The sequence below is a fragment of the Sceloporus undulatus genome, chromosome 4 (genome assembly GCF_019175285.1).
Source record: "Sceloporus undulatus isolate JIND9_A2432 ecotype Alabama chromosome 4, SceUnd_v1.1, whole genome shotgun sequence".
Lineage (NCBI taxonomy): Eukaryota > Metazoa > Chordata > Lepidosauria > Squamata > Phrynosomatidae > Sceloporus > Sceloporus undulatus.
The window spans coordinates 150,306,464-150,327,476 of NC_056525.1; the positions used below are offsets into that span (position 1 = coordinate 150,306,464).

General features: G+C 37.9%; 1 protein-coding gene across 4 annotated transcripts in view; it reads left to right on the plus strand.

Annotated features, from left to right (window-relative positions):
* CAMSAP2 (calmodulin regulated spectrin associated protein family member 2) overlaps positions 1-21,013 on the plus strand; it is a 104,212-nt gene that overhangs the window by 33,633 nt on the left and 49,566 nt on the right. For all 4 annotated transcript variants that reach the window (XM_042465156.1, XM_042465158.1, XM_042465157.1 and 1 more), the window contains exons 3-4: positions 17,306-17,467; positions 19,276-19,359. In XM_042465156.1, coding sequence (XP_042321090.1) covers positions 17,306-17,467; positions 19,276-19,359 — 246 coding nt within the window. The remainder of the gene's footprint in view (positions 1-17,305; positions 17,468-19,275; positions 19,360-21,013) is intronic.

Sequence of the window (21,013 nt, forward strand, 5' to 3'; positions counted from 1 at the left end):
GCTTAGGACCACGTTACAGACTTGGAATTTTGGATAGATGGTGAAGAGACTAACACATGTGCTCATCTGTTTGGTGTACAGAGTAATAGAAAAAGTGGGTAATACATGGGTAGATGTATATATGTCCTCATGTGCCTAGCTTTCTTGTAAAGGAAAGGCCATATATCAGATGTGTGTGGATATAAGTATATACAAATATTCTTTGTGTTGTAACATTTGCATTAGAAACTGCTTTTAGAGGGGTACATGAAAGCAGAAGTGCAAGAAAGGATGATTAATTAGTGTTTAATTGCTTTTCATTAAGAAGGGTGTCACCAGACTATTGTTGAAATGTATATTGGCCTTCATATTGGATTGATGGAATCCACTACTGCCAGATGAGAAATTCTCCTGCTCAAACATCAAACAATTTGGATTGTAGTGAATGGCTATATATTTTTGTTTTTGTTGTGATTTTCTTTTTATATTCAGTCTCTGTGGTGATTTTGTTCTTTTATCCTTTTTCATTGTTTTGTTATTATATATATTGGTTTATTAATAACATTTAATTTTTTTTAAAAACCATCAAACAATGGGCCATGAATAATGATGTATGTGGTGTGTGTGTGTGTGTGTGTGAAGTTCTTACTGTTTTCACTGTACAGACAATTCTTGGTTGGGAGTAGTCATATTGCTAACTGGCTTTCAGCTTGAAGCAGCCTAGTGGAAACTTCCCAAATTCCTGTTTTAATAATGTGTAAATTAAAATGATTGTAGCTACAGCTCTTCATGGTGACACTACAACACTTTCAATGGTTGATTAGACAATCAGAGCCCTTCTTGTTTGTTAAAAAAGGTACATTATGTGCTGATCTTGTTGCTCCATAGTTTAAATTTGCCTCTATCTCTATAACATTCAACATGACCTTTTGCCACTACTCAGGTTGATAGGCAGAGATTCGTAGATTACATTCAGTACAGGTGCAGTCAACAGATTGCTGAATTCTGCATGGGTATTTCATAATGTAACATGCAACACATGTACACAGTACCTAGATTGCTCATCTGAACCCAGGTGTCCAAAGGAGGGCGACTAAAATGGTGAAGGGTCTGGAAACCATGCCCTATAAGGAACGACTTAGGGAGCTGGGGATGTTTACCCTGGAGAAAAGAAGATTAAGAGGTGATATGATAGCCCTGTTTAAATATTTGAAAGGATGTCACGTTGAAGAGGGAGCAAGCTTGTTTTCTGCTGCTCCAGAGAACAGGACCCGGAACAATGGATTCAAGCTGCAGGGAAAGAGATTCCACCTCAACAATAGGAGGAATTTCCTGACAGTAAAGGCTGTTCGACAGTGGAATAAACTCCCTCGAAGTGTGGTGGAGTCTCCTCCTTTGGAGGTCTTTAAACAGAGGCTGGATGGCCATCTGTCAGGGATGCTTTGATTTGGATTTCCTGCATGGCAGAGGGTTGGACTGGCTGGCCCTTGTGATCTCTTCCAACTCTACGGTTCTATGATTCTATGATACGATTATTCACATGTACTTGGGTTCATACAGGATTTTCTGTATTTACGTTGCTGTTTCAGCCTTCAATATTTTTTGATTAACCAACAGTAGAATGAAATAATTTGAGGGATTTCTGTAAATTTAAATGTAGGGTTTCAGGGCTGTCTCCTGTTACCACTCTCTGGCCTCAGACTTGCTGCTCGATGAAGGCTGTGTTGAGGTTATTAACTAGGTTTGCCAAACTGAAAACTTCAGATATCTTCATATCTTTACCATATGGTTATGCAGAAGAGGGAATTTCAGCAGGTGTTGCTTGTTACCTGGTTGCATGACAAGCCACACCTGTTGAAATCCTCACTTCTACATAACCATTAAAGGTACAGGAGTCATGAACATGTGTTTTTCACACAAATGTACGTCTGTTCTTTCTGCTTATGTACAGATGTGCCCTGAATCTGTACTCTGGATTTAAGAGGATTCCTAAACCAGGGTACAAATCAGCAATGAACATAGGTACAGAGATTCTCACAAACATGTATGGATATGTATTGTATGTACAATCTGAAAATACGTGCAGCATAATTACAATTTCCCTTACAGGACTTTTGCCCCTTTTGTCATGTCAGGGTTTCAGGGTAGGTAAGTACCTGCAGTGTCAGTCAAACAGTAAATCTACTCTGGAATTTATATAGAGGATGATCTGGAGATGATAGAGGAATTTCTCAATGAATCACATTCTGTCTTCCCCTTACGGCATATTAGCTTTGCACCATCTCAGTTTATTTTACTGTTCTGATTGTGCTTTATGTTTGAAATCCTTTCATCACCTGCAGGATACTTATAGCTTGCAACCTTTTATGTTTTACGGCCTGCTTTCTGAGGAATACTTGGGTATGAAGTGTCTTGCAACAGTGTAGTCATTTGACTGGTTTTCCATTTGATCAGAGCTTGGCCAAGTTTGCTGATGAATTCTGGGAGTTGTCCAAAAAATATTTTCCCATGCTCTGCATTTGACCCTTCCAGTCCTCTAACAGTCTCTTATCCTTTCTTTGGCTTTCTTTGTCACGTCATTTTACCTAACACCTCCCACCCACCCAGCACAGACCTTTATTTTGTCATTTTCAGCTTGCCTTGGAAGAGGAAAATGCTGACAGTGGTTACCTTTCTAAAAGTCCATTTTGAGATATGCATGCAGAACTCTGGAAGACATTGCTGGGGAAAGACAAGTGTCAAGAAAGCTCTGACTCATCTTAAGCAAGGAAAAAGTAGGTTGTCAATTAGGCTGCAGTTCAAACTTCAGTGAAGTGGTGTCTCCATTTTGTTTTTTAGTTTAAACATTAAACAAACCATCCAAGGTGCTGAACATATTTTGAGAATATGGTTCAGCACCTTGGATAGCTAATTTCAAATTCTGACACTGCCATTAGGACATTGGTAGCTTTAGGAAGGCTGATGAGCATCACATTATGTGATAAATGCAATTTTTCCCCTTCTCAAAAAGTACAACTAGTTTTTACAGTATGAAAATATGCCATAAAATAAGTGAGCTTTTTCTGCTGAAACATCAGAGGCCAGAGAGGAGGTTGAATAATTTTTTCCAGTATTTGAGACTGAGCTTTAGCAATGACCACTTGCTCATCTTTATGACTCGTAAAACAAGAGGGAATATATGCGTAATTTAAATATGCACAATTTTAACAGGCTGCAGATCTCATTTTTCTTTGAATTGTGTAAATCTGCAGAAACATTTATTGGGAGTTTTATTTATAATTCTCTCTACTTTGTAAGCCATTTTGAGTTTCCAGTTTGGGGAAAGGGGTGTGTGGATGTGGGCACCCTCAAGTCATTTCCAAATTATGGCATCCCTAAGGTGAACCTATCATGAAGTTTTCTTACCAAGATTTGTTCAGAAGTGGTTTGCCAGTATCTTGTGAAGCTGAGACTTGCTCAAGGTCACCTAGTGGGTTTTCAAGGGTGACAGGGGATTCAAACCCTGTTCTCCAGAGTCATCGTCGAACACCAAAAACACTGTAGTGTATAAATAACTGCCATTACATTGTTGTGGTCAGTTTGGGATTAGAATTAGGAAAATCCAGGTTCAAGTCCTGTTTCAGCCAATTGTTAGTTTTTGGCCTCAACTACCTCACAGTCTTGTGACTATATAAAAGGTGGAGGAGAACAGTGTATACACACCACTTAGAGCTAACTGAAGGGAAAAAAGGGATGTAAATGCCATAAATGAAGTATAAAATTGCTTTCATTGTGTCTGCCTTCTGAGAATATCTCTGAAGTGGACTGGTATGAAAACTGGTAGAGGTGTTATTCTTGAGGATATCATCGTTTTAACATATGCAGACTAAACCAATATTTCTTAAGTTATCTAATATCCAGAACTGGTAGGAGTCCTTTCTGCCATGTGCCAAGAACTAGCACCAAATTTGTGTCCATTGTCTACAACTTCTTTCTCTCTTGGAAATTGATTAAAGACTGGCAGCCAATAGTTTGTGGAGTAGTACTGGGCTAAATTACATTTGATATAGATACAGATATAGATGTATCTACATTCCCTGAATTGCTAATAAATGTAGTTTAACCCAGTACTACTCCATAAGCTATATTGGCTGCCAGTCCACAATCAGTTTCCAAGAAAGAAAGAAGTTGTAGGCAATGGGCACAAATATGGTGCTAGCTCTTGGGACTTTTTTAAAAAAAGAAATGTTTTTAAAAATAGGTCCTATTTTAAACCTTTATAGAACTGGACGTTCCCTTCTGCCTTTGCTTCTTCCTTGGAAGAAGGTGATGTAAGTGTGGAATACAAACTAAAATTCCTCCCAGGCTTCTCTCAGTTATTTGTAATGTTTCTTTGGCTGCAACGGATAAAGGAGAACTGCACACTTACCCATCAATTACATTAGAATGAGCAATGCTATCTTTTTATTAATGTTATCTTATTTAACAATATTACAGTGGGTTTTTCCTGTTTGTATGCCTGATGTTTAGCTTCCCAAATGAACTGCATTTTTTAAGCATCATTCTGTATTAGAATTGAGAATAGAGGAATAATATAGGAAAATAGAGTGAATAAATAACTACAAGGACACATGTCTTTATGAATTTTGATATCCTACAACAACACTTCCACATCACAAGCTGAAATAAATACCTAGACCTGTGGATTTTAAAAATATCCTTGCAAATGTTCATATGAATTGTTTGATTATATAACAAGCCATTTCAAAAGGCCTATTTTAGCTCCTGGCAAAAACTTTCAGTCTTAATTCTCCATTCCACAGTTTTTATTGAAAGAAAATGATTTAGTGATTTTTAAAAAACCTGTTATTTGGGTAGGTACTGCAGAACTGAGCCACTAAGGTCAATTCAAAACCTAGAATAGGTGGTCCAGCAGTGAAGCCTGGTGGCTGTGGGCAGGATTTGCTGTGAGCTCAGTAGAAGAATTTATTACTTTACCTATGGTTATTTTTAAGGTGCATACAACACCAAAAAAGACACTTCCTTTGATCATTGACCTGTCAGCTTTCTCAACTCAGCCAGACTGGTTTGTCTCTTGTTGTCTTCCAAGAAACTCAAGGTGGAATATTTCTTGGCCTTTCCCTGTTGTTTTGTGTGCAAAAACCCTGCAGAAATAAAAGAGAGAATATATGGCCCAAATTCAGCAACTGAATTTTATACTTGAGTAAACATTTGAAATGTGCTCTCCTCAATCCCAGTCACACACTCTTGTTTTAGGGGGACAACGGTGAACCTCTAGATGTTTTTGGATTTTATTACACCCATAACTTCTCATCAGAGGCTATGCTGTCTAGGTCTGATGGGAGTTATAAACCACCAGAACAGACAACTTTGCCTGCCCCTGTCAACTTATGGTGACCCCATGGATTTCATGAGGTTTTCTTAGGCAAGAAATACTCAGAGATGATTTTGCTAGTTCCTTCCTCTGAACTATATAGTCCATAGCACCTGGTATTCATTGGTGGTCTCCAGTCCAAGTACAAACCAGGGCTGATCCTGCTTAGCTTCCACGATCAGGTGGGATCTGATATACCTTTAAGGTATTTAGGCCTAAGCCCAAGATTTAAGTAGTCTTATTGACATAATGCTAAATAGTGGTGTTATCTTCTCCCATCCAGTGTGTACTAGTGGAAGAGATTGGAAGCACCCACTTACAGGTTTAAATTAATCCCAGTTTGTCCTTACACCTAGTAAAGAAGAGACTTGTTTGTAGCACAGTTTAAAGTGAACTTCATTTTTAATTGTACTTACTCCCAAGTAAATATGAATAGGACAGCAGTGTTTATTGATACAATTCAATCAGAACTGTGGGTTCTGACTCTTAACATGTTCCAATAAACTACAGTACAGTTTAAATTATCCATAGTTTCTCATTTGTATGCAACTGCAGCTAGTTTAAAATAAGCAAGGAGAATAGTTTTTTGTGGGCTTTTCGGGCTATATGGCCATGTTCTATAAGACTCTTATAGAACATGACCACATAGCCCAAAAAAAACCCATGAAAAACTATGGATGCCAGCCATGAAAGCCTTCAACTTCACAAAGCAAGGAGAAGTTTCTGATGTCTTCCGCCTACCATATGAAATCAGACATATTAATACTTAGTAAATATTTTTCAAGTAAAATGCTCGAAAAGCTTTATTTCGGCATCACAACAGATAGCAAATGCTGTATTGCTAATACTTACAATTACTCTATATGATAGGCCATTAGAGATACAGGATATAGTATGATAGAATTTATTATGGAGATTTTGAGTGGGTGAAAGCTACAAGTTCAAAGATCATGTTCTTCAAAAAAATGTATGTAGTGCTTAGTGTTTTATAAACAGTGCACTGCAGTGCTTTGGAAAAAGCCATTGCTGGGCAACACTTGTTGGGATTGGATTCTTAATCTCATGTTGCATGGTGAATGATATACCTGTATTAAATATAAATGTGTCTGTCTGAACATGTTTCTCCAGGTTTTTAAATCTAGACATGCTTATGCACAGCAGATTATGGATTTAGGTTAAATCATCTTCTGAATAGTTGACCTTTGTGTTTAGTGAGGCCTAATAAATTTTCAGTAAGCACTGAACCTTATATATAAGTGGAATTCTATTAGCTACAGTTCAGTGCATGTTGTAATTATTATATACAGCAATAGATCCCAAGTGTTTTGCTGAGGGCATCTACCAATAATATTTAGTTGGACTTTATTTTGCCTAACTAGGACATCTCTGCTAAATTACCACTTAAAGCCAGAATTAAATTGATAAAAAGAATTTCTCTATAAATGACAAGACAGCTAAATTACAGAAGCTAGAATTAAACATTAGATGAAACCTTATGAATTAGACAAAACTGATTTAAAACACTATAAAAACTGTTGGAGCAAGTGTCTTGTGTACTCAATAAATGCTTGACTAGTCATAAGTGTTGCTGTTAAATGGTAATCACAACCAGTTTCAGCAAGTGTGCAAAACTGTCACATTTTTTTCTTTCACGCAATAACATTAAAGCCATAAACACAGTTGCCAAATGAAATACCAAACCCAGAACTCCTATGGAACATATATGTTTATGAAGGTGCATTATACAGAAACAGATAATTCATTCTTTTTGCCCAGTATTGTCTACACTTGCTAGCAACGGCTTTCTTGGGGGTTTGGAGGAGAAGAATTGTTCTATCACCTGCTGTCTTATCCTCTATTAAAAACAACAACAGCAAACATTTGGAGATGTTCAATCTGACTCAGGGAGCTTCTATATGGCCTCTGGTTATATACAGCACAAGTTCTTTATTCTTTGGGAATAAAATAAAATCATAAATTTGTGCTTTATTTGTTGAATATATGTATGTTTGTTTGTTTGTTTGTTTGTTGTTTTTAGGATAAATTTAGGAAGCAAGTAACCTTGCAGAAAATGAAATGTTTAGGGTCCAAGAAAAGCTGGAATGACAACTGTACAGTAGCAGACAGACACCCACACCCAGGACATTTGGAAGCATGCCTCTGCATTTAATAATTAGATTTCACATACAGTGGGACCTTGTTATCTGCTGGGGTTTGGTTCCAGGATCCTCGTGGATAACAAAATCCATGGATGCTCAAGTCCCATTAAATATGGGATCTCAATATAATCTCAATTTTGTGATGTATGTCTCTCTGCCCACCAAATTGTTTTTAATTTTAACTTAATGCTGTACAACATTTTATTGTTTTTAAACTTTGATTGTTTAATTGTAGTTTTAATATTGGGGAGGGGATTGGGAAGAGATTAGTATTTTATTGTATTTCGAATGCTTTTTTTACTGTTGTAACCTGCCCGGATTCCTAGTGATGTATGTTTGTTTGTTCTTCATTGTGGCTTATACTTAATTACTATTTAAAATGGTAAGATGCCTCAGTGTACTGATGTAATCTTTCCATCGCATCTCAGTGCCAGAACTCTTCCCCAGTTAATAGGCTTCCCCTTTTGTCTCACCAGTTGTGCTGGCCTGTCACAGCCTCTTATTCACTAGATGGAAATGTGCAGGTCAGCTTTCTAGTAAATCTGTTAGTCTGCAGTTTATCAGTCTGACAAGCCAGTGTTACAGTAATGACCAAAGGGGACACAAGTTTCAGTGTGATAAGTATATTTTTCACCTGTCCATCTCTATTTCACTCATGTCGCTAATACGTTTGTTTTAAGTAGCAGCCTGGGAAATGTCCCGCTGAGACCTCCTAACCTGGTTCCCTATAAAAAACGGAATCTGACAGAATCTATCTCATCACTTCCTGCTGTGTGGTACTGTTGCCTTACCCCTTTAGAACCTATTAGAAACAATTAAATGCCCTTGGTGGTTGTTCTTATGCTTTCTTGGAATATGTAAAGCGTGTGCTCATTCTAAATGTGCCATTCTAGCAAGCATTCTAGACAAAGGCTTCTAAACATTTGTTTCATTAAATATATTTATGCATACAAGCCATATCATATTTCTATTCTTCTAACATCAAGGTGACTTTTTGTGGGTTGCAGGAGATCAGACCTTATGTAAGAGACTTCAGCCTTTTGCATTTATTCTTTAAAAACTCATAAGAAATTATAAAGCTGGTGCCTTAGCTTGTTCCATAATTTTGTGAATCAGAAAAAAAGAAGAAGATAAACTGTGCAAACAGACTTTTTGGTTGAAATTTCAAATCTCTGAAAAATGTTTAGGGTACAACATTGGACATAGCTCACTTTCTTGTTAAGTGCTATCAAACTTCAACTTATGACAACACTACTGTAAGGTTTGATTGACAAGATTTGTTCAGAGAAGTTCTGTCATTATCTTCCTCTTAGGCTACCCAAGGTTACCCAATAGGTTTCCATGGCTGAGCAGGGATTCAATTGTTGGTCTCTTGGAGTCCAAGTCTAACACTTATATCTCTCACAACATTGGACATAGATACATCTTGTTTTTAAACAACAACTTTAGTTCAAAAAGAGGTCCTGAGAAGTTAAATGTACTGTTCACTGTAAAATGTGACACTTGACGGAAGTTGAAGGACATACGGTACACTGTGCTTTTAAATCTTAGCATTACCTGGAATTTGACTGGTTTCTTTCATCTAAGGCCAGTTCTGAAATACTCATGTACTGTAAACTATCTTCTCCACCTTTATAATATTCTAAATTGCTTGGGGGTGGTGTGGGGGGGGTGGCATTTGGACGAAGCATGCCCTGACACCACCCCCAAACCAGCATCACACCACCCATTTAACTGCATGGGGGACGGCATTATGGCACTCCTACGACATGGCGTTCGCATGCCGCATGCCGAAAGGAGTGTGAAAAGTGCCATAGCAAGGATGCTCTTTTTCCGGGCTAAAAGGAGGTGGCATTTGCCAATTCTTTTTGGCCCAGAAAAACATCAGATTGGGGCTGTGGCATCCTGGAACAAATCAAGACTAAACTCTCCCTAGAAGCCAAGATGACCAAACTGAAATTGTCACAATTTAGACATATAATGAGAAGTCATTACTCACTAGAAAGGGCAATAATGCTTAACAAAGTAGATGGCAGTAAAAAAGGGGGTGGGGTGGGGGAAGACCACATTCCAGATAGATAGTCTCAATGAAGGAAACCAAGGTTCTTAGTCTGCAAGACCTGAACAACTCTGCAGATAATAGGGTAGCTTGGAGGTTTCTCATTCATAGAGTCTCCACAAGTCAAAGGCCTGCACCTAGTTTTCGGCCGGGCGGGAAATGCAGCTGACAAATCGCACGGTTTCCTGCTGGCGGAAAAAGAACCCACAAAAAGTGGTAGCAGCATAACGAGTGCACCAGTGGATGCTGCGTAGCCCTTACATCATAATGGCGGCGCCCATCTGTACAAGGTGCCACCATTTAGACACTCTCATCACATGCTCGGGTCGAGGCACATGTGGGCAGAGCGCCCTCGGCCAACCCCTAGCACGTGATGATAGCGCCCCATAGGCCCATCTGTACCGGGCCAAAGTTGACTTAGCAACAGTTAACAACAAAAAATGTACTTCTAATGAAACGATTATTAAGTAGAATCTTTCTCACTGGTGGTTTGAACTGTGATTTGAAGTGCTGTACTTCAATGTTATTTAAATCAAATACATCCTACTTTGAAGATGTTGTTTTTAGCAGCTATTACCAAAGTTCATAGATCCTCTACACTAAGCATGCTATTTATTGACACACACCCCTCCCCCCAATTATAAATACTCTTCAGGTTTTAAGTATTTTTCTTGAAGGTAATGTGACTTCTTGACCCATTCCTACCAAATATTAATTAGTTGTTCCATTGGTGTCTAAAATGAGGATTGGGATGTCACTACCATCCTTCACTGAAGACTGACATATATAAATCTTAAGGAAAAAACAACAGCGCCATTAATTAAGCAATCCTGAGTGTCTTTGGGTTTTGTCATTTCAAGAACTGCGCTTGGGAAAATTTTAGATTGCACATCAAAAATGCAAAACTAGAGATGAAATGTTACCTATATGTGCATTTGATAAGGGCCCATGCAAAGGGTGGGGGGGGAGAGACTTGCTAATATTCTGATCATTTATATCCCAGTTTCTCTTTGTAAAGGATAGCGCAGCAAGCATGTAATTATCCATTCAAAACAGAAAAATCCTCATGACATGCCTTCTGAGATAAGGTATGTCTTCTCAATCTGGCGCTTTCCAGGTTGCATTCCCTCACACCAAGACTGCATCCCCACTACAGAAACAATGCAGTTTGACACTGCTTTACTTGCCATGGCTCAATATGATGGAATTCAGAGATTTGTAGTTTTGTGAGATATTTAGCCTTCTCTGTCAGAGCGCTCTGGTGTGAGAACAAACTACAAATTCTATGATTACATAGGATGGAGCTGTGGCGGTTAAAGTGCTGTCAGATTGCATTAATTCTGCAGGGCAGATGCAGCCCAGATTGTGCTGGCTAGGGCTTACTGGGCCATTAGCCATAATAGCAGGGTTTACTAGAATTATAATGCAAAATATCCAGAGGTTACCAGATTGAGGTACTAAGTTAGGTTATGAAACAGTGTCCCGTCTAAGGCAACCTGTTGATCCAAATGTCTGGGTACGTATTTAAACTTAGGTTTCCTTGTCCCCATTCTGTTGCTGTTGCAATGACTGCTTAAGTGGAGGGAAATACGTGAGCAACATCCTGGATTATTTTTGTTATGTACTGTAATGAAATATAACCTCCTCCCTCCAACACTTTTTGTTTTAACCTCTCTGGTACAGAATGTGCACCATCAACTCTCAGAGACAGGGGGGAAATGTATTTCTGTAAGAGAAGTACTACCTACAGCATCAGTGAGGCATTCATTTCTAAGTGGAATTCAGTTGTAGCATAACAGACACACTCTCTAATGGTACTTTTCAATATTGACACACATTTCAGTTTCAGGTTTTTTTGGGAGGGGGGGAAGTATCACCATCCATTACTGTGCCTTGATTATTTTAAAGTGTGGATGAGTCATACTTATATCATCTGATGAAAATCCATATAGTAACAAAAATAAAATTTCACCATACTGTAGTTTCCCCCAGTATTCCAAAAAAAGGAAAGGAAAAATACCACCAGTACTTACCATTAGTAAAGTTACTTAAGAACCATTTAGTTTCCATGGTAATAGGCTTCCAAGGTGGAAAGCAAGCCTGCCAATTTGTGAAGTAATTTCTTTAGAGATCACTCTGGTATATGATAAGAGATGTACATATAGCAGATACTTTTCTGATATCCTTAGAACTCTGCATCTATGGAATAAACTGCTGGCACTTAAAAGTCTAGGGAATCCAATTCTAAATTAGACATTGCATTCAAGATCCAGAAATACGTAGTATGCTTTAAAGGAAAGAGTGGTGTTGACTGTATCAATGACATAGGGTGTGTGTGTGTTATACACACATACTGTACATATACAGTATACACACCTATTTTATTACATTATTTATACAAAATAGCCCAATGTGCTAAATAATAGCAGATATCATTCTTGCTACATAGAAATCATCTCAACATTTCACCAGGATCATGAAGAATTCTGCAATTAACCTCATGTGAGAAATGTTTTTTAATTGATGAATGAGGTATGCAACATCTTCCAATGTATATTCCTTTGTAATTTGCACTATGCTGTGTTTTTGTTGCAGTGGAAGACTGCAGGCAGAATATCAAACAGATAATAGAAATAGTGGCCCTATTTATTAGAATAATTATCATACCCTTTTCTGTAATGCCTTTTTGTAGTGCAAACATTTCCTCCCCCATTCAGAATGTAGAAATTGTGGATGTCCTCCCTCTCTGTGTAACATTATTATGCATCTTTTGCGGTAAAGTGACTGGCTTTCACATTATGCTAGGTGCAGCATTATCTACACCTCCCAGTTTTCTCTGCCTTGCCTTGAGCTTGACCTTCAAGAACAAACATTGCCTAAAGGAAGTCTTTTATAACAAAATGCATGCATAGGCATTTATCCATACAGCTGTCTTGCTTATAAGTACAGATCATTTAATGTGCACATAATCATGGCTTTGTACAGCTAAAATTCCATGCCATGTTTAGAAGTGAACTGTTATTGAGGTTTCCCATATTTATGTGTGCTTTTGTACACTTGTAAAAGTGAACTACTGAGTATTTGAATGCAGTGTTTAGTTAATTTCATGACATTTCATAATGTCCTTTGCGGTCACCTTTTTTTTGAGGGGGGGGAAAAAGTCCCTTATTTCACTTTCAAAGGAGGTTTGGTAGAAATGTAGGGAAGACAAGCTTTGTGATGTTTTCTCTGTGTTCATCTTCTCATCTAGCCATAGTTGTATCTGGAACCATAACGTCAAGGAAATATATCCTTTTATGTCTTGAATTCTCAAGAAAATAAGAACCTGGTGTTTTTATACTCTTCACTTTATAAAATATTGTGCCCTCCTTCCCCTTCCCACTTGCTCTATTCTGGAGACAAAGCATTCAATGAAGCAAAACAGAAGATGAATTGTGGTGTGTATGTAACCATTTAATAAACTTGACATCTGTGTTGACCTGCCATTGGGTAAGGAGGACTACATCACTTCTTGCCTGGATTTTAGGGAAAATGCAGTTACAGGTTGCTACCATGTGGAGAATGCAGCTTATTTGTTCAAAGGGTTATAAAGGTCATGAATGTCTAATTGTGACTGACTGTAGAAGAAGGTGCTCATCTCCGTTACTAAGCCGACTGTTCTGATGGTCATGTGGCCAGCATGACTGCACCAAATGCTGTTACCTTCTCACCAAAGTGGTACCTATTTATCTACTTGCAATTGTATGCTTTCGAACTGCTGGATTGGCAGAAGCTGGGACTAGTGAGAGGAGCTCACCCCACCATGCAGAACTTGGGCTTCGAACTGCCAACCTTCTGATTGTACGATCATCAGAATTGGCATCTTAACCACTAAGCATCCCAAAGGGTTATATGCGTACCATATTTAGTCATGATGTGATCAGTCATCTCCAACTAGAGCTGGGATGTGAACTGCCAGAGGTTGGGGCTCTTCTTGGCTCTCAGCTGGACCTAGGAGGGTCACACACACTACAGTGTAATACACTGTGCCCAAATTAAAACCTTCTTGGCTAAAATCCCCCCATGCCCACTGGGAGGTGGTGGTGGGGGGTAATGTCACCATGATTTTTATGACCAAGCTGTTGTAGGCTGAGTGCCTTGTTCCTGTTCATTGGGTCATTCTAGTTTCTTATTCCATGGTACCTCTGTTTAGACAAGCTTTGTGTTGCACAGGTTGAATTTCTACCTCACACTTCTTAAGCTTCAGGTACTCAGCAGAATCTGTGGCAGAATCAAGTACCAACAACAGTTAAGTGCCAGATCCTGTGAAGTTTAGCTGTCCTGTAACCAAGAAACCCGTTACAGTGCGTCTGCCTCATACACGGTCGCATTATACGCTGCTTTCAGTATACGCTGAAAGCAGCATTGCTTCTTCCGGCGCTGTTCACTGGCACCACGTGCCGCCACGAGCATGAGCCCCATTACTTGCAATGGGGCTCAAGCATATGCATTTTTTGTTTTACGGGGTGGGGGTCCAGAACGGATCCCCCGCATAAAAAAAAGGGTGCACTGTATTTCTAATGTAGACATAATTTGCATTTGTATTCTTCTGGACTCGTTGAGGAATATTTTGGGGTCAGACTTTGTAATATCTTATAATATCTTCAGGTATGTTATTTAGGGAAATATTAAGTTTGCAGGTGACACAGAACTGGGGGGGGGGGTGGCTAACACATTGGAAGATATGAACAGAAGGACCTAGATAAAGTAGAAAATTGGGCAGAAATTAATGAAATTTAATAGAATAGAGACAAATTCAGCATTTTATATTTAGGACACAAAAGCCAAATGCACAGGCATAGGATGGGTACATGGCTCAGCAGTACTACATGCGAAAAAGATTATGGAATTATTGTTAATCAAAAGTTGAACATGAGCCAGTAGCAGAATTCAAAGGATAGATGTTTTAGTCTGGAAAATTAGTATGCCAAGAGATCTTGTAGCATTTTTGAGACTAACTGAAAGAAAGCATGAGCTTTTGTAGATTTGAGTCAGACAGTGTGAGAATGTACATAGAAATGCAAAACTTTAATAAAGGTCATTTAATGATGAGCCAGCAAAGAAGGTGAATGCTATTTTAGCCTGCATTAGTACAAGCATAGTTTTCAAGACAAGGGAAGTAGTAGTCCTTCTAAATGTGCCAGTCAGCCTTCATCTGGATTACTGCATTCAGGTCTGGGTACCTCATTTTAAGGATATAGGCAAGTTGGAGCAGGTTCAGGGAAAGGCAACAAGGATGACAAGAAAAGTATGGAGGACAAAACGTGTGAGGAAAGATTGAAGGAGCTAGCCATGATCAGTTTGGTGAAGAGAAGACTGAAGGGTGAGTGACAGGATTGCACTCTTTAAATTTTTCAAGGGCTGTCCTCTGCTGTCCCAGAGGATAGGACCATGTCTAATGGTTTGAAGTTACAGGAGAGTAGATTTCCATTGAACATTAGAATGAACTTCTCAACAATTAGATTATTTCAACAGTGGAACCAATTTCCTCAGAGATACTAAGGTCTCATGTCCTTCTCTGGACATCTCCAAAAAGAGACTGAAAGCTATCTGCTGAGGATGCTTTAGCTGGAAATCCTACATTGAGCAAGGGATTAAACTAGATGAACCATGAGATCCCTTCCAGCTTAATGATTCTATGATTCCAGATAAAATGATATGGTGAAAAATGTAATTCACATACCTGACTTACAGTGGCACCGTTTTTAATAAAATCACATTTTTAATGTTGAGCAAATAAAAACGTGCGTAATTCAGATTTAGTAGAAACAGTGTTTTAAAAATTATTGATGGCTAACTCTCCAGTAAATATTTTGCTTAATGGTAACCTGCCAGCCATAGTTCATGTTCTGTGATCCCTCTTGTATACAGAAGAACTTGGATTGCCTCAACTAGATGAACTTGGATTGTCTTAACTAGATGAATTTTGCCTTGTTTTGAAGTTGTGACTTCAAAGCAAATATATTAATATTTTTAAATGTAAATTAAATACCTATATTCTGAGTAAGAAGACCTGGGAAGATGATTATTTTTAAAATAATGTTTGAATTATTTAAACAAGATTCTTCTGCACAAAGCCACCTAATTCCCGAATAACACGAGGCAAACAGAGGAAGCATTAGCCAGGGTGCTTGAGAATAATTGTACTTCAGGACTCAATAAGCTTCTTACCACGCAGACCTAAATCGCCAGCATGGCTGAAGCTTTTAGAATTCACACAAAGTGAGCAGTAATTACAGATTATGTTAGAGATTATTTGACAGATCAACTTTAACTAGAAAAGATCCAATTGCAGCTTGGTATTATTACTACATTTTTATTACACTTCCAAATTCACTATTTAGAAGCCAAAATCTATAAAAATTTAAAGTGGGGAGAAAGGCTAATGCCCTGCCCCTTGTACTATAATTTTTCTCACAGGTTTTCTAAAAGACTGCATGCGTATAATAGTTATTTATTTTATTTATTTATTTTGGGGATTTATATCCTGCTTTTCTCCCACAATGAGATTCAAGGTGGGTATGTAGGCTCATGAAGTGATAAAAAGGACTTTACTTTTGGGACTGGAAGGGGAAGGGCCACATTTTCAAAGCTTTGTATACAGTCAAAAGCTTCCTACAACTGAAAAAAAGAAAGTAAGGCCTGCTGTTCAACTGCAGGGTTGTGGAACGTTTTGCTCTCCTGATATTTTGGGTTTCTGTTCCCAGAGCCTTCATCAAGCTTGGCCAGTGGAGGAGATTATCTAGTCCACAACATCTGCAGAGCATAAGGCTCCCTTGCATTTGTCTGCTGTGTTGTCTGCTTTTGTTGTTACTCTTTTTCATATGTGTGCTTTTCTTGTTGTTTTTACTGCTGCATGTAGTATTTGCTGAGCCTGTGGGTTTTATGGTTTTAATATTACAGAGTTCTTGAGATGCTTTTTGTTATGACCAATTATGTTAAAACCTTCATTACAATCTTGAACTGATCTTTTAATTTTATTTCACTTTGTGTAGATGTAGGAGAGGGGATGGCTCATAAATACTAGAGATTTAATCATTGAGAAGAAACACCTTTGTGTCTGTTTATGATAGTGAACTGTTTGCTTGTATCTTAAACTACAGAATTGTAGGTGTACAATTGGACTCTACAATTATTTTGGATTTTTACCTATTCCCATTGTATTTGAACTTGCATTGTCCAGCTTAAAGTCCAGTTGCTTCTTCTAGTTTCCTCTGGGTCATTAAGAAAACTATACAAAGGCATCTCATTCAGATCTTTCTTTTATTATAAATTTAGTAATATGCCGTAACATATTGTCTCCAATATTCTGCAATATTTGAATAATAATACAGAGCTAAATATTACTAGCATTCTTGCAGGATTACTGAGTACTTCTTAATATTCAAATTTGCATTTTAATGCTAAGGACAAAGTTTTACTACTACCAACCATTTTCTTCCATAGGTAACCACAGGTGGGAGATTCCTACAAGTGCTCTTTAGTGAACCATTTAAGGTGGAGTTATTGCTTCCTGTTGCAATTAAAAGAATTTTTCAGTTTTACCCATGGGGAAAATGTTGTTTTTTGTGGTCTTTTATGTATACGAAACATGTAACCTGCTTCAGACATACAGTTGTTTAAGGAAATGAAAATGATGGCTTAATTTTTTCAGGCAAGCAGTCTCAACATACCCATAACAACCTCTCTTTCCAGAGTGCTCATTTGGCTATGATTGACACCCTGATGATGGCATATACTGTGGAAATGATCAGTGTGGAAAAGGTGATTGCATGTGTACACCAGTATTCCTCTTTCTTCCAAGCCACAGACCTACCCTATGACATAGAAGATGCTGTCATGTTCTGGATAAATAAGGTAGGATCTGCTACAAATACCCTTTACATTTATTGTGATTCTCCCCCCCCCCCAAGGCAGTTATGTAACTCAGGTACTACAGAAGGTCACTAAAATCAGTTTTTAGATGGAGAGCAAGTTATGTTCTCACATGTTGAACCTATAATTTCTTAAGAGAAAGCTAATGTTGCTGTTATTCCAGAGAATCTAGTTATTTTAAGATTCTTGTGGAACAGTGATTGCCCTGCTACCAGATACACAATAGTCATATTTAAATGCCACAGTAAACTAGAATTATGACTGAGGCATGCTGCCTAATTGCTCTTGGTGCAAGTGGAAAATAGTAAGCATACCATGGACCAGGTGACCTTCAAAGTTCATTTGTGACAGCCAGACCGGGCACTATAGTCGATCTTTTTCTAAACAAGCCAGAGTTATAAAATCATGGTTTAGTTCTTGGTTAATGACTATGGCTTGCCTGGGGAAAAGAAAGCCAAAGTGCTGGGTTTGGCCATCACAATAAACCTTGGTCAGAAAGTCAATGGTAGGGTTTGCTGTTACTTCTCTTAATAGGAGTGATTCTCCATATCCCAGAATTCATGAGGATTTGGATTTTTTTGGCATCTGAATACAGCTACTGTGTCATTGCCACATAATATTTGGCCCTTGTAAGACACACCAAAACAACAGGATCCTTCCTCTCCTCTCATGATAATGTTTGGCTCCTATATCATTTGAGTGGTGGATTCACTTTAAAGGTGATGAACGTATTTGGGGGATAATGTTCAGCACCTTGGATAGATCTTTTGAAGTTCAAACAAAACCTGGAGCAGATTCACTCCTCACTGACAAGGAAACCATCAGCTGCCATTGCTGTCCTCTTGTTCATGACATTCTGCTGTTTCTCCAGTGAAGTCAAGAGTGAGGTAATGATCTGTGTATCACTGAATACCTGTCTGTTTCTGAGACTAGGAGGAAGGTTGGGTCTCCTCATGGTCACTAGGCATTACTATGTGGTGACTAATAATGTGGAATGCTGCACATGGTGTAAAATACTGGAAGGAACCTAGTTAGACACCTTATAATTTCCTTTTGCATCAATTGGTAGTTATTAGCATTTACTCATGCCACACCAGTGTTTCTCTGAATTTAAAGTGTGCTGGTTTTACAATTCACAGATGGACCTATTACACACATGCACATATTCATGTTTGTTCTACCTAATTCTCAAGGCTGTGGGTGGTAACTGATATCAAAATAGCAAATCAGAACCAATAAATAGATACATATTAATCTCTCCAAACAGCGGTACCTACAGCAGGAGTTTCACATGCAACACAGCCACCAAGAATGCTTTTCATTGTCTGGCATCATACAAAGGCAATATGATAAAGATAACATCATTTTAGATGATCTAATTGACTATAGTAGGCTAGAAGAACCTTTTCTGAGGGATGCAGGGACTAATCAGCTCTCAAAGGTTAACCCTGTTTCTCTTGTAAGATTTTGCTAAAACTTCAAAAAGAAAGAGAGAGAGAGAGAGACCTTGAAATTTGTTATGTTGTACAATATATACATTTTAATGAAATCCATCTCCTAGTGCTTGAAATTCTTATTGATATATTGCATATTCTTCATAAACGATTGCATTTTCTTGATATTCTTGACATGTTGCATGATAATATATTGCATAATATAATGGTATTGAAATTATCCTTGATATATGGCATAATAAAATTATATTGTAAAATCTCTACAGAAAATTATAACTTACTCATTTGGCTGCTACTTCCAAAACTCTTTTAAGGCTATTTCATTTGATATTTTAGGTGAATGAACACTTAAAAGACATCATGGAACAGGAGCAAAAACTCAAAGAGCATCATAGTGTAGAAACTCCAGGTGGTCAAAAGGTATGTATAGAGGAAATAGATTTAAGAAACATCCAGAACAACTGCAAGTAAGCACTTTCTTTCCTGAAGGATGTAAATTTGTTCTCTAATAGAACCTTAAAGCCAAACCTCTTTGATATGCCTTGCCCCATTATGATAATAAGGTATATAAGGACATTTTTGGAGGGGTTTTTTTGCGGGGGGAGGGGTTAGCATCCAGTTTCATTTTATTGAAAACATTATAGAAGAAGGAAATCTTCCTTTGTTTTTGTGGTGTGGTAAAAATCAGAGCTTGGCAAAATTTATTCTTTTGAACTTAAGCTCCCAGAATCCATCTAGCTATATGACCAGAGGCTAAGTTGGTTATGAGATTCTGGTGTTGAAGTCCAAAAACGTAACATTTTTTCCAAGTTCAGCAAGGGCTCTATTGAGTGTGTTGCCTTAATCCTAGTAGAATATTGAGTATTAAGAGCAATATACAGTAATACATCTGAGCCTACTGATTATGTCATTGTGAACCTGCCACTAAAGGAAAACTCTTCTCACGCTATTCCAAACAAGATGGACTGAACTGGAGAATCTTGCATCAGCTTGTATTCCATCAGTACAATATTCTATCATATTGTTATCATAGTATACTAAAAATTAATGAGCATAGAGGTCATATTTTGCCATCAGGAACTTTATCTTCCTCTCAGAATATTTTGTTGGGATTGCAGTGTGGTATAGATTTATTGTTTCCTGGTGCCAGCTGCTTACTAATGTAGTTGCCCAGCTATATTTTTACATAATTGTAGTTGTACCATGGCTTCCCTAGTTTTGGGTAGAAAAATTGTTCTTTTAATTAAATCAGTAAATTCCTTGGAAATGGAGAAGAATCTGTTTGTGGGGAGTGGTGCAAAAAGTTATCTCTGAAATAGCAAGTGAAGCAAAATTTAATTTATTACAATGAGTTATGATTGCCTAGTCACAGTGCAAATATGAAAATGACAGCAGCTATTGTAAATACCAAACATTAGTGTACTATCTCTTCACAAGCCCTTATCCCTAATGTTGACAATAGACTGTGTTCTCTGTGCTACTGTTAGTCCAAGTGTCTAATATCTACTTAGCACTGATTGGCAATATCTATTGCCTTCAGATTGCACTATGCTGCTAGTTTGAAAAAATCTTCAGCCTTAAGAGAACTCTATTCTTTTGTTACCCCACCTAAAAAAAAAAATATCCAGTTCGTTGTAGTCCATAACAAAGTATGCTATGTTCCCTGCTTCCTTGCTGTCTCCTATGTTGTGCCATTTGCAGCTGGGAATATCCATTAGAAATATTTTTCTGCACTAGTTTCTCCTGAAGTTGCTGACATAGGCACATAATTACAGCTGTCACTTCTGATGACTTTGCTCTCCCTTTTTGCCCCTTCCCCCCCATTGGTTTGCTATTTTGTCCAGGGGAACTAAATTATTTGCTTCATTGGAGATTGTAATTAACTAACTTAGAATTGGGTCAGAGTAAGGAATACTAGTGGACTAAATCACATCAGTTTATTCCTCCCCCTTCCTTGCACATAAATACACATACTGTTATTTATTATGCATTTAACCTTCATCTGGAGTTACAACTTCTTATCTCTGCTCAGTGTGGAAAAAAACTTCAAACATGCTTTCTGTGGTAATCTGAA